Source organism: Rana temporaria, chromosome 8 (assembly GCF_905171775.1).
Source record: "Rana temporaria chromosome 8, aRanTem1.1, whole genome shotgun sequence".
Taxonomy (NCBI): domain Eukaryota; kingdom Metazoa; phylum Chordata; class Amphibia; order Anura; family Ranidae; genus Rana; species Rana temporaria.
In genome coordinates this window covers 180,615,258-180,627,839 of record NC_053496.1, presented here as the reverse complement: position 1 = coordinate 180,627,839, position 12,582 = coordinate 180,615,258, and the positions used below count along the sequence as shown (strand labels likewise).

The window sequence follows — 12,582 nt, the reverse complement described above, 5'->3', positions numbered from 1 at the left end:
GCTCTCCTGGGTATATTTTTAATGTGCACATTGATGGGCATATTTTGTTAAGGGGCACACTGGACACACAGAGTGCCCCTTAACATAAAATGTGCGCATCAGTGAGCACATTAAAAATGTGCCCCTTAGCGTGCCCCTTAAAATAAAATGTGCCCATCAGACTACTCCTTAAAATAAAATGTGCCCATCAGCGTGACCCTTTTTTTATGTTAAGGGGCATGCTGATGGGCATATTTTATTTTAAGAGAAACACTGATGGGCACATTTTAAATTAAGGGGCAATCTCATAGGCAGATTTTACGTTAAGGGGCATGTTTTGTTGTGCCCATTAGGTTGCCCCTTAACATAAAATGTGCCCATCAGCGTGACCCTTATTTTATGTTAAGGGGGACTCTGATGGGGACAGCTGATGTAAGGAGGCACTCTGACAGGAATGCCTGATGTAAATTAGCGCTGTGATGGGGACACCTGATGTAAATTAGCATTGTGATGGGGACACCTGATTTAAAGGAGCGCTATGATGGGGACTCCTGATGTAAAGGGGCACTGTGATGGGGACACCTAATGTAAAGGGGCGCTGTGATGGGGGACACCCGATGTAAAGGATCACTGTGATGGGGACTTGAGATTTGGACCTCGGCCCAAAGAAAATGTTAGTGACCGGACCTCCTTGAATTTTAATTCAAGACCCCTGCTGTACACCATATGAAAGGTCCATCTCATGGACCTTTTCATATGGTGTACAGTATCTCCCCCTCATTTGTTGGGAACATGACGTTATATTGAGGAATGGAGATGGACCTTTCATATGGTGTACAGTGTATAGTATCTCCTCATTTGTTGGGAACAAGTCCCATTCTTCACCATAACCTTGTCATCAATACATAAATACTATTGCTTAGTATGATTTGGGTGTTTTGTATCATTGATCTGGTTTGTATTTGTAGTTCTCTGTTATAATTGCACCCAATCCAATGCCAGATCTCTGGGAACGTTTTGAAAGCTACACACAGATCTATGACTTCTGAATACAAGATGTATGAGAACAGATATGACTTCTATTAAATATTGCTTTCCAGCAGATGGACGGTGTTTCTGGAATATAAATACATCGGAGGGACATCTTATTATATCTCCAGATTGTAAGGCAGAAGATACCGACATTCCACAATATTCTCCCAAAGTCACCTCTGATTGGTTGGTTAGATCATCAGATCCTTCCAATCCTGAGGAACCTTCTGATAAATCACAAACTATGACCTCAGATGTCCTTCCAAGTTCTCACAGTGCTGACAGATCACCAGATCCATCCAATCCCCAGACATCTTCTTCAAGCCATAAGAAGGTTCACACAGGAGAGCGTTCATTGTCATGTTCAGAGTGCGGGAAATCTTTCAATCGCAAAAAAGATTTTATTGTACACCAGAGAAGTCACACCGGTGAGCGTCCTTTCCGTTGTTCAGAGTGCGGGAAATCTTTCACCACAATGGGATCACTTTTTAAACACCAGAAACTTCACACGCGGGAGCGTCCTTATTCATGTACAGAGTGCGGGAAATCTTTCACTCGCAAAGAACACCTTGTTAGACACCAGAGAATTCACACAGATGAACGTCCTTTTTCATGTCCAGAGTGCGGAAAAACTTTCCACGAAAGGATCGCCCTACTTACACATCAGAAAATTCACACTGGTGTGCGTCCTTTCCCTTGTTTAGAGTGCGGGAAATGTTTCTCTAAAAAATTCCAGTTTACTGTACACCAGAGAATTCACACGGGGGAGCGTCCTTATTCGTGTTCAGAGTGCGGGAAATCTTTCTCTCAGAAACGAGACCGTAATGAACACCAGAGAATTCACACAGGTGAGCGCCCTTTTTCGTGTTCAGAGTGCGGGAAATCTTTCTCTCGGACAGCACACCTTGTAAGACACCAGAGCATCCACACAGGTGTGCATCTTTATTCGTGTTCAGAGTGTGGGAAATGTTTTCGTGATAAAGAACAACTTATTGTACACCGGAGAATTCACACAGGTGAGCGTCCATTTTCATGTTCAGAGTGCGAGAAAAGTTTCATTCAGAAATCAGCCCTAGTTTCCCATCAGAAAAGTCACACGGATATTCGTCCTCATTCATGCTCAGAGTGCGGGAAATCTTTCGCCAGAAAAGGATCACTTTTGAAACACCAGAGAATTCACACTGGTGAGCGTCCTTATTCATGTTCAGAGTGCGGGAAATCTTTCACTCATAAAATAAACCTTGATCAACACCATAGAGTTCACACAGGAGAGCGCCCTTATTCATGTTCAGAGTGCGGGAAATTTTTCATCACAAAAGGTTCACTTTTTAAACACCAAAGGCTCCACACAGGTGAGCGTCCGTATTCTTGTTCAGAGTGCGGGAAATCTTTCACTCGAAAAGAACACCTTGTTAAACACCAGAGAGTTCACACGGGTGAACGTCCGTATTCATGTTCAGAGTAAGGGAAACCTTTTAATGAAAAGAGAGACCGTCGCTGAATTCAGAGAATTTACACTAGTGAGCATCCTCATTTTATGTTCAGCGTGTGGGAAATGTTTCAATCGCAAAATAAATAACTTGTTGTACACCAGAAAAACGTCATACTACTGAGCGTCATTTCCCTTGTTGAGAGAGTGTGGCAAATGTTTCCTTCAAAAAGAAAAATGTATTACACACCAGAGAATACACACAGGTGAGCGTCCTTATTCATGTTCAATGTGTGGGAAATGTTTAGTTAGGAAAGAACATCTCCTTATACAACAGAAAATTCTCACAGGTGAGTGCGGGAAATGTTTCACTTTTTGAATGGCTCGAGGATTCACACGGGTGAGCGTCCTTATCCATGTTTACAGTGCGTCAAATCCTTCGTTCGTAAAAGAGACCTTGTTATACACCAGAGAATTCACACAGGGGAGGGTCTTTATTCATGTTCAGAGTGCGGGAAATCTTTGAGAAAAGGGAACTTGTGAGAAACCAGAAAAAGCACACAGTGGAACTTGTTAGACACCAAAAAAATTCATTTAGAAACAAGTGGTGTAGTATAATGCTCATCACAGTACATCGGGGGTATAATAAAAAATAATAAAAAATAAGCAAAAAATGATTTTCATTCTTTTTATGTCTGTATTTTATCTGAGATATAATCTACATGTGTAATCATGGGTGTAACATAATGGAGAAATGGACCAGGAGGCAGCGGAGACAATGATGAAGTGTAACGTAGACTGCAGTATTTATATTCAACACAAGGTGGTGATCTTGCTTAGAACAAGCTAAAAGGAAGTGATGTCACTTCAGACAGTAAGTGATGTAGATTACAGACAGGAAGTGATGTAGATTACAGACAGGAAGTGATATAGAAGTATAAATAAGGAGTTCCCAGAAAGAGAGAAGTAGAGAGGAGACATTGCTGGAACTGGCAGCAGAGGAGGTAATAAGATATACCCTGGGCCTGAATTCCCCCCCCCCAATCCCTGGGGAGAGGATGCCCAGTAGGTGGCTGAAAGGTGCATAAATATTTCCGGAATTTAAGAACAATTAGGTTCTTGCCCAGCAGGAGCAGATCCCAGCTTGGAAGGGCTGCTTTCCCTTTTAAGCAAGTCAGCTGAAATCCACAAGGTCCCAGCTCAGGGTAAGCTGGATGGCCTGCTTTGAAAAGGAGCTAGAAATAATTCAAGGGGATGCAAATGAGGATCTAGCCTGGAGGCCCACACTATAGTGTCTGGCTGGTATTAGAAGAAGGCATCAATTTGTTTATAGCAGATCGGATCGGATGTATTCGGCCATAAACAGACACATGTCCATTTACATGCACCACTCCATAGAGCAGAATAGAGTGTCTAATCGGGTGTGTCTAAAAAACAGATTAGTCCGCGCGTGTGAAAGGAGGTTTTGGTTACAGTTATACTTTAACCACTTTACTATCAATTGACGCTGGCACGATAGCTCTGTTGTTCTGAGAGGACGTCATATGACGTCCTCGTCTTGCAGAGCCACTAGGGGGCACGCACCCGCTGCGTTACTGGGAGCCCGATGCGCGTGCCTGGCGGCCGCGATTGCCCAGTCACTGAGCAGGACTGTGGATCTCTGTGTGTAAACACAGAGATCCACGTCCTGTCATGGAGAGGAGACCGATGCTGTGTCCCTTGTACATAGGGACACAGATCAGTCACCTCCCCCAGTCAGTCCCCTCCCCCTACAGTTAGAATCACTCATTAGGGTACACATTTAACCCCTTGATCGCCCCCTAGTGTTAACCCCTTCCCTGACAGTCACATTTACACAGTAATCAGTGCATATTTATAGCACTGTTCGCTGTATAAATGTGAATGGTCCCAAAATAGTGTCAAAAGTGTCCGGTGTGTCCACCGCAATATCGCAGTCGCGATAAAAAATGCTGATCGCCACCATTACTAGTGAAAAGAATACAAAAAATAAAAATGCTATAAATCTATCCAATATTTTGTAGCCGCTATAACTTTTGCGCAAACCAATCAATATACGCTTATTGCGTTATTTAAATTTTTTTTTTTTACCAAAAACATGTAGAACAATACGTATCGGCCAAAACTGAGGAAAAAAAGTTTTTTTATATATTTTTGGGGATATTTATTATAGCAAAAAGTAAAAATGTAAATTTTTTTTTTTTAAATTGTAACTCTTCTTTTGTTTATAGCGAAAAAAATAAAAATCGCAGAGGTGATCAAATACCACCAAAAGAAAGCTCTATTTCTGGGAAAAAATTTATTACAATTTATTTGGGTAAAGTGTAGCATGACCGCGCAATTGTCATTCAAATTGTGACAGCGCTGAAAGCTGAAAAATGGCTTGGGCAGGAAGGGGGTGAAAGTGCCCGGTATGGAGGTGGTTAAGGGGAACCTTTGGATTTCTTTCAGCAAGATTAAGGAGGGCTTTAAAATATTATGACTACTTACATCATCACCAATCACAGTGCCTCCAACCCACTGCCTGACAACAGAGGTAACCAGTGCCAAGAAGATTCTAGAAATCAGCAATGAGATCTTTGATCTGGTGACAGGAGAGGTGAGCGGTGCCGGGAATTCTGGGACATTATCCAGTTTCAGACAAGGGATGTGTCTGGATGGTGACTGTATCATTGTGTGTGTCAGGTTCCTATAAGGCAGGGCTCGACAAAATCCGGGCGCTCGCTCGCATCTGCCCCTTGCTGTATAGAGCGGCGTGGATAACCAATCAAAAAAGCACTGCTCAATATCACATCCGCCCCTTGCTTTGTAGAGCGGTGTATACTATAGAGCGCAGTTTATAATCAGGCATTGAGAGCAAGCTCGTCTAAGCTGACAATCGGCTGTTGAGGCTCGGAGGTTTCCTGCGCAGTGGAGGCAGTAACCTATCTGATGGAGGAACCAGCTCGACAAGACACCGGCACAAGCAGATGCATAGTCCTCACTCCGCACTTAGTTTAGCTGCACACCCGGGGGGGGGGGGGGGAGCAACAGGACACACCCAGCCGATGGAGTATCTCACAGCCTCTGCTACATTTTTTATATACAATAAAATGGGCTCAATTCACAAGGCTAGAACGCCAGGATATAGACCTTTTATTAAAAAAAAAAAAAAAAAGTGACAGTTATTTTCATTTAAGCCTGAGATTTGACAATTCCAGTCATATGACTAAAATAAAGATCTTTCAACATGTATTAAAACTGTTGCAATTGAGCTTGAAGAATTGAATTTCAATTTTCATTTTGGTTTTGATGATTTAGTTTTACATTTGTAAATATTAAAACCTAAGCAAAAAATTGTCTGGATTTTAGCTTAGACAACCCCTACATGTGTATCCTTGGATGTATTATATTAGAGTAATGGAGCCCAAGGCAGCAGCAGCAATTAAATGTATCGTAGACTGCAGTATTTATATTCACCACAAGGTGGCGATCTCTCATGGAACACATAGACAGGAAGTGATGTAGGTTACAGACAGGAAGTGATATAAGAATATCAATTATGAGTTCTCGGAAAAAGAGAAATTGAAGGGAAGTAAAGAGGAGACATTGCTGGAACTGGCAGCAGAGAAGGTAATAAGATAGTATTTTATATTTACACCCAGTAACCAACCCCCCCCTCCCCCGTCCGTTTCCTCCATTCTGGGACATTAGCCAGTAACAGACAAGGGGTGTGTCTGGATGGTGACTTATCATTGTGTGTGTGTCAGGTTCCTATAAGGTGTCACGATGATACTGTCTATTTCTCCATGGAGGAGTGGGAGTATTTAGAAGGACACAAGGATCTCTACAAGGACGTCATGATGGAGAATCAGCCGCCCCTCACATCACCGGGTAAGAGGAGACTTTATTGTAAAGGGGAGAGCAGTACGGAGGGTCCACCTACATCCCCCATCATCTGATAAACACATAGAAACAATGTATTCAGTCAGTGTGTGTGTTTCCTACAGATGGATCCAGTAATGGGAACCCACCAGAGAGATGTCCCCGTCCTCTGTATTCCCGGGATTCCACACAGGAAGGTCACACCGTCCCTCACCATCATCAGGTAGGTGGGACTGAGCAACTAGAACATAATTCTAATAGGACGTTCCTTTATGTAAGCTCTTGTTCCTTTTTACACATATATTCTGTCATCTTTGGGGCTTTAGAATGAGGAACTGAAAGACATCAAAGCTGAGATCAAAGAAGAAGAAGAAGAGATATCGATGAGTGGAGATCAGCAGTCTATGGGAGGGGGAGGTCCTCTGTATTCCTGGGATTCCACACAGGAAGATCACACCATCCCCCACCATTACAAGGTTGGTTGAACGGAACATCTGGGACATGGATTGTGAGACGATGTGTGGATCTTTTTTATATGTGATGTCATAATATAACATTTTAAGTTTCTATCCTTCTCTTGGTTTAGGGTGAAGATCTGATAGATATAAAAGTTGAGGTGAAAGCAGAAGAAGAGACGTATGTGAGGGATGATCAGCAGTCTATGGAGGAGGATGGAATAACGGGGATATTTATAGAGGAGGACACTCCTACAGAGATCAGCACAGGTGGGTCATTAATAGTAAATACATTCACTATATAATTTATATTGCACTTTACGTAGTCCTAATGCCTTCACTATATACTCCATGTTGTAAAGTACATAATCCTGACACATCAACTATATACTCTATGTTGTACATTACATACTCCTGATACTATATAGTCCTAACTGTTGTATCTTATACAATATGGTATACATTACATAGTCCTGACTTCTTTTCTCTCTCCTCTCTACACACTGCTATATATAAACATAATATATTTTTTTTGTTACACCCATTTTCTATCAGCTGGACATCTTATATCTGAGGATTTGATTGGCGCACAGACTTTTACATGGTGATAACATTCTCAAACTTTGGAAACTTAAACAGAAAGTGATAATGATGGAGGAATCAATAACCCAATGATGGTGGTCTTCGGGATCAGTCCAATCTTCGTCTTGGTTGTTCTCCCCCTCCTCACTCTCTGACCTCTGGTGGGGCTCAGACCCGTTGTTATTCATGACTAAATAAGGAAGTGCAGGACTTCTTGTGTTGGCAAGATGGCAATGAGTGATAGAGTCGGACGGGACACTCCTCCTATAATCCCCTCACTGTCACTCCTATAGAGGAGATTTCTCATTGGTTAATAACCTAAATTCCACCCCATCTACCTAATGATGCAAACGGGATAAGGCAGTGTAGCTCTACCCAAAAAAATATAGGAAAGGATTGAATTGGTAGGAGATCAGAGGACCCATATACTAGTTACCTTGAGGGGGAATTGTAAGATCCTCAGAAACAAAGCTGCCTGATGTGGGCGGAGTCCTGGTTTAGGGGAACCAATCTGCTCATGTCTAGTAATAATCTTTGTATTTTTATTTTAGTAGATGGACGGGAGATGAGGAAAACCTCAGAGGATTGTCTCACTTTGTCTCCAGACTGTAAAGTAGAAGATGAGGACATCACACAGTATAGTCCAGGAGAAAACCCGACTACCTCAAATGTCCATCCGACACCACACAGTGTAGATGGACCATCGTATTCCTCTTATCCTGAGGAACCTCAGATTGTGAGGGACGGTGCCGGACCATCGTATTCCTCTTATCCTGAGGAACATCAGACTGTGCGGGACGGTGCCGGACCATCGTATTCCTCTTATGCTGAGGAACCTCAGACTGTGCGGGACGGTGCCGGACCATCGTATTCCTCTTTTCCTGAGGAACCTCAGACTGTGCGGGACGGTGCCGGACCATCGTATTCCTCTTTTCCTGAGGAACCTCAGACTGTGAGGGACGGTGTCGTCCTTCCAACAGATAAGAGGTTTTCCTGTACTGAGTGTGGGAAATGTTTTTCAAGCAAGTCTATACTTTCCATACATCAGATATCTCACACAGGTGAGAAGCCCTTTTACTGTCTTGAATGTGGGAAATGTTTTTCAAAGAAATTTCATCTCAACGGCCATCAGAGATTGCACACGGGAGTCAAGCTGCATTCCTGCACTGAATGCGGAAAATGTTTTGTAAATAAATCAGAACTTGTCAAACATCAACGGTGTCACACAGGGGAGAAGCCGTATTCCTGTGCTGAGTGCGGAAAATGTTTTGTACATGTATCAAATCTTGGAAAACATCAAAGGTCTCACACAGGAGAGAAACCATATTCCTGTTCTGAGTGTGGGAAATGTTTTGTAGTAAAATCACATCTTGTCGCACATCTGAGGTCTCACACGGGGGAAAAGCCGTATTCCTGTCCTGAGTGTGAGAAATATTTTCCAGACAAGTCCTCTCTTTACAGACATCAGAGGTTGCACACAGGTGAGAAGCCGCATTGCTGTCCTGAGTGTGGGAAATGTTTTGTAGTAAAATCACATCTTGTCACACATCTGAGGTCTCACACAGGGGAAAAGCCCTATTCCTGTCCTGAGTGCGGGAAATGTTTTTCAGACAAGTCCTCTTTTTACAGACATCAGAAGTTGCACACAGGTGACTGAAGGGTTAATGATGTTTTTATGCTGTATGTTTCTCTATTTCCCATCTAACTATGCATGACTCCTAGTCATACGATTGTGTTTGCACATACATACCTTATCAGCAGAAACTTGTAAACACTACTGGCATCGTGTGATTTTCACTCTTGTTCAGACCAGTTTCAAACGGTCTACCTCCTATTGTTTTCAATTGTGAATAAGCTTGGGATTTACCTTGAATAAACCGAACATGTGTTGACCTCCTCTTGTGCGTAGAGTCATTGGGCCAGATTCACAGACAACTTACGCCGACGTATCTGTTGATACGCGGCGTAAGTTCAAGGATGCGCCTTCGTATCTATGCGCTGTATTCAGGAAACAAGATACGCCTGAATTTTGCCAAGATACGACCGATGTAAGTCTCCTACGCCGTCGTATCTTGGGTGCATATTTACGCTGGCTGCTAGGGGCGCTTCCGTTGATTTCCGCGTCGAATATGTAAATGAGCTAGATACGCCGATTCACGAACGTACTTGCGCCCGTCGCAGTAAGCTACTCCGTTTACGTAAGGCGTTTTTCCGGCGTAAAGTTACCCCTGCTATATGAGGCGCAAGTAAGAAAAATAAAATTGGAGTCATTACCTTTAATTGTCTGAGTAAAGTTTGTGGTGTGTACTTTAACCACTTACGGACCGCCTGCCGTCATTATACGGTGGCACTTTGAAGTGGAATATAGTTGGCATGGCAGCAGCTAGCTGCCATAACCCCGGTATCCACTTTTTAAGGGGGCGCTCCGCTTTCAGATAAAAGTGGTTTCAGCGGCGGATTCGCCATAAGATCACTTTTACCGGTTAGCGGGAGAAGGCCTTCCCCTCCCGCCTCTTACCGGAGCTGCTGGAGGAGATCGCGTGTGCTCCCTTGGTTGGCATGGAGCAGAGTGAAGGGAAGATGGCCCCTACCCGGCTCCATACCATTGCAGGGCGGAAGCAACATCAAAATGTCTCTTCAGCCCATAGCTCTTAAATGGACTAATCAGGTCCCAATGTCTTGGTGGTCAGCAGCTCCCAGAAATGAGGTCCCAGATATTTATAAAGTAGACAAACAAAGACTTGGGGGGGGGGGGGGGGCACACCCTAAAAATGCATTACATTAAAGATGGTGCAGCTACAAGACCATACAAACAGAACAGAAGATTACAACGCACACATACAAAAATTGCATTTAAATCCTTCAAGGCTATTTAAACCACCTGAACATATTCAGTAAATAAGCAAAAATATGGGGATTTAGTCACACCATATGGCCATATGGTGCTTAAGCCCACTTCTGCTTCAAAGTACCTTTTTTAGAGTGTGCCCCCCAAGTCTTTGTTTGTCTATTGTATGGGTCCTGACCAGATCCCTTGGGCTGGAGCACCCAATCCCCCGCCATTACCCCTAATTTAGTATCCACCTGTGTAATAGGTTCTTTTAGTCCTCACATAAAGAGAAGTGTATTTCTCCCATGGTTGAGAAGCAGGATCTTTAATTCTATGAATAGTGTAGGACCCACTGATAATGGAGTACTTTGACGTAATAGTGGGATTTAGCACCATATGGTCATATGGTGTGACCAAATCCCCGTATTTTTGCTTATTTGCTGAATATGTTCAGGTGTTTTAAATAGCATTGTAGGATCTAAATTAAATTTTTGTATGTGTGCGCTGCAATCTTCTGTTCAGATATTTATACAGGATGCAGTCTCTGAGCTCCGACCCTGAAGATGCAGCAATTCTCTCTCTCAACCCAGTCTATGAAGGCAACTCTACCAGGCTTGGGAGCTAGTCTATCCCCTCTCTCTGTTGTGGGGGAACAGGCACAGCGACAGGTCCTCTTAGCTCCTCCCTAATGACTCTGGTCCCTCGAATGTGAGGTGAAGACCCTGACAGCAGGTCAGTCCTCAATTCTGGAGCTGGAACATACAAATGCAGACAATTACAAATACAATTCTCACAATTCACAAGGGTAGCACACCAGGATATAGATACCCTGAGGGGGGAATTGTAAGACCCTCAGAAACAAAGCTGCCTGATGTGGGTGGAGCCCTGGTTTAGGGGAACCAATCTGCTCATGTCTAGTAATAATCTTTGTATTTCTATTTTGGTAGATGGACGGGAGATGAGGAAAACCTCAGAGGATTGTCTCACTTTGTCTCCAGACTGTAAAGTAGAAGATGAGAACATCACACAGTATAGTCCAGGAGAAAACCTGACTACCTTAAATGTCCATCCGGCACCACACAGTGTAGATGGACCATTGTATTCCTCTTATCCTGAGGAACCTCAGACTGTGCGGGACAGTGCCGGACCATCATATTCCTCTTATCCTGAGGAACCTCAGACTGTGAGGGACGGTGCCGGACCATCGTATTCCTCTTATCCTGAGGAACCTCAGACTGTGCGGGACGGTGCCGGACCATCGTATTCCTCTTATCCTGAGGAACCTCATACTGTGAGGGACGGTGCCAGACCATCGTATTCCTCTTATCCTCAGAAAACTCAGACTGTGCGGGACGGTGCCAGACCATCGTATTCCTCTTATCCTGAGGAACCTCACACTGTGAGGGACGGTGCCGGACCATCGTATTCCTCTTATCCTGAGGAACCTCAGACTGTGAGGGACGGTGTCATCCTTTCAACAGATAAGAGGTTTTCCTGTACTGAGTGCGGGAAATGTTTTTCAAGCAAGTCTATACTTTCCATACATCAAATATCTCACACGGGTGAGAAGCCGTTTTCCTGTCCTGAGTGCGGGAAATGTTTTTCAAAGAAATTTCATCTCAACAGCCATCAGAGATTGCACACAGGAGTCAAGCCACATTCCTGCCCTGAATGCGTAAAATGTTTTGTAAATAAATCAGAACTTGTCAAACATCAACGGTGTCACACAGGGGAGAAGCCGTATTTTTGTTCTGAGTGCGGGAAATGTTTCGTAAATATATCAAATCTTGGCAAACATCAAAGGTCTCACACAGGAGAGAAACCGTATTCCTGTTCTGAGTGTGGGAAATGTTTTGTAGTAAAATCACATCTTGTCGCACATCTGAGGTCTCACACAGGGGAAAAGCCCTATTCCTGTCCTGAGTGCGGGAAATGTTTTTCTGACAAGTCCTCTCTTTACAGACATCAGAGGTTGCACACAGGTGACAAGCCGCATTGCTGTTCTGAGTGCGGGAAACGTTATTCAGTGAAGTCCCATCTTTACAGACATCAGAGATCTCACACAGGGGAGGAGCCACTTTGCTGTTTTGAGTGCGGGAAATGTTTTGAAAAGAAATTAGATCTTGTCAACCATCAAAGTACTCACCTGAGGGAGAAACCGTTTTCCTGTTCTGAATGCAGGAAATGTTTTTCAGTAAAGTCCAATCTTTACAGACATCAGAGATTGCACACGGGGGAGAACCCACTTCCCTGTCCTGAGTGAGGGAAATGTTCCTCACTGAAGTCCTGTCTTCCTATACATCAGGGGGCCCACACAACCCTTCGAAGTGTATTAGTCCCTTGAGTGTGGGAAATGTCTTGTATATGAATGTTGCTGGACATGTGGGGAAGAA

General features: G+C 43.6%; 3 protein-coding genes across 4 annotated transcripts in view; all 3 read left to right on the top strand.

Moving 5' to 3' along the window:
- Positions 1-3,086, top strand: part of LOC120910000 (zinc finger protein 436-like) — a 59,106-nt gene extending 56,020 nt beyond the window's left edge. Inside the window, exon 6 of one of the 2 annotated variants that reach the window (XM_040321821.1) lies at positions 1,083-3,086. In XM_040321821.1, the coding sequence (XP_040177755.1) occupies positions 1,083-2,476 (1,394 nt within the window). In that variant the 3' untranslated portion in view covers positions 2,477-3,086. Of the gene's footprint in view, positions 1-1,079 lie in introns of both variants that reach the window. The other variant, XM_040321820.1, reaches the window with a different exon arrangement.
- A 5,219-nt stretch (positions 3,087-8,305) lies between these two features.
- LOC120910192 (gastrula zinc finger protein XlCGF71.1-like) lies at positions 8,306-9,256 on the top strand (the record flags this gene model as incomplete). Its single annotated transcript, XM_040322076.1, has 1 exon — positions 8,306-9,256. A coding segment is annotated over one exon (711 nt), but the record flags the coding sequence as incomplete, so codon positions are not given.
- A 2,377-nt stretch (positions 9,257-11,633) lies between these two features.
- Positions 11,634-12,582, top strand: part of LOC120910567 (zinc finger protein 850-like) — a gene marked incomplete at its 5' end in the record, with an annotated part of 44,771 nt that continues 43,822 nt past the window's right edge. Inside the window, one exon of the mRNA XM_040322325.1 lies at positions 11,634-12,440. Coding sequence (XP_040178259.1) covers positions 11,634-12,440 — 807 coding nt within the window. The remainder of the gene's footprint in view (positions 12,441-12,582) is intronic.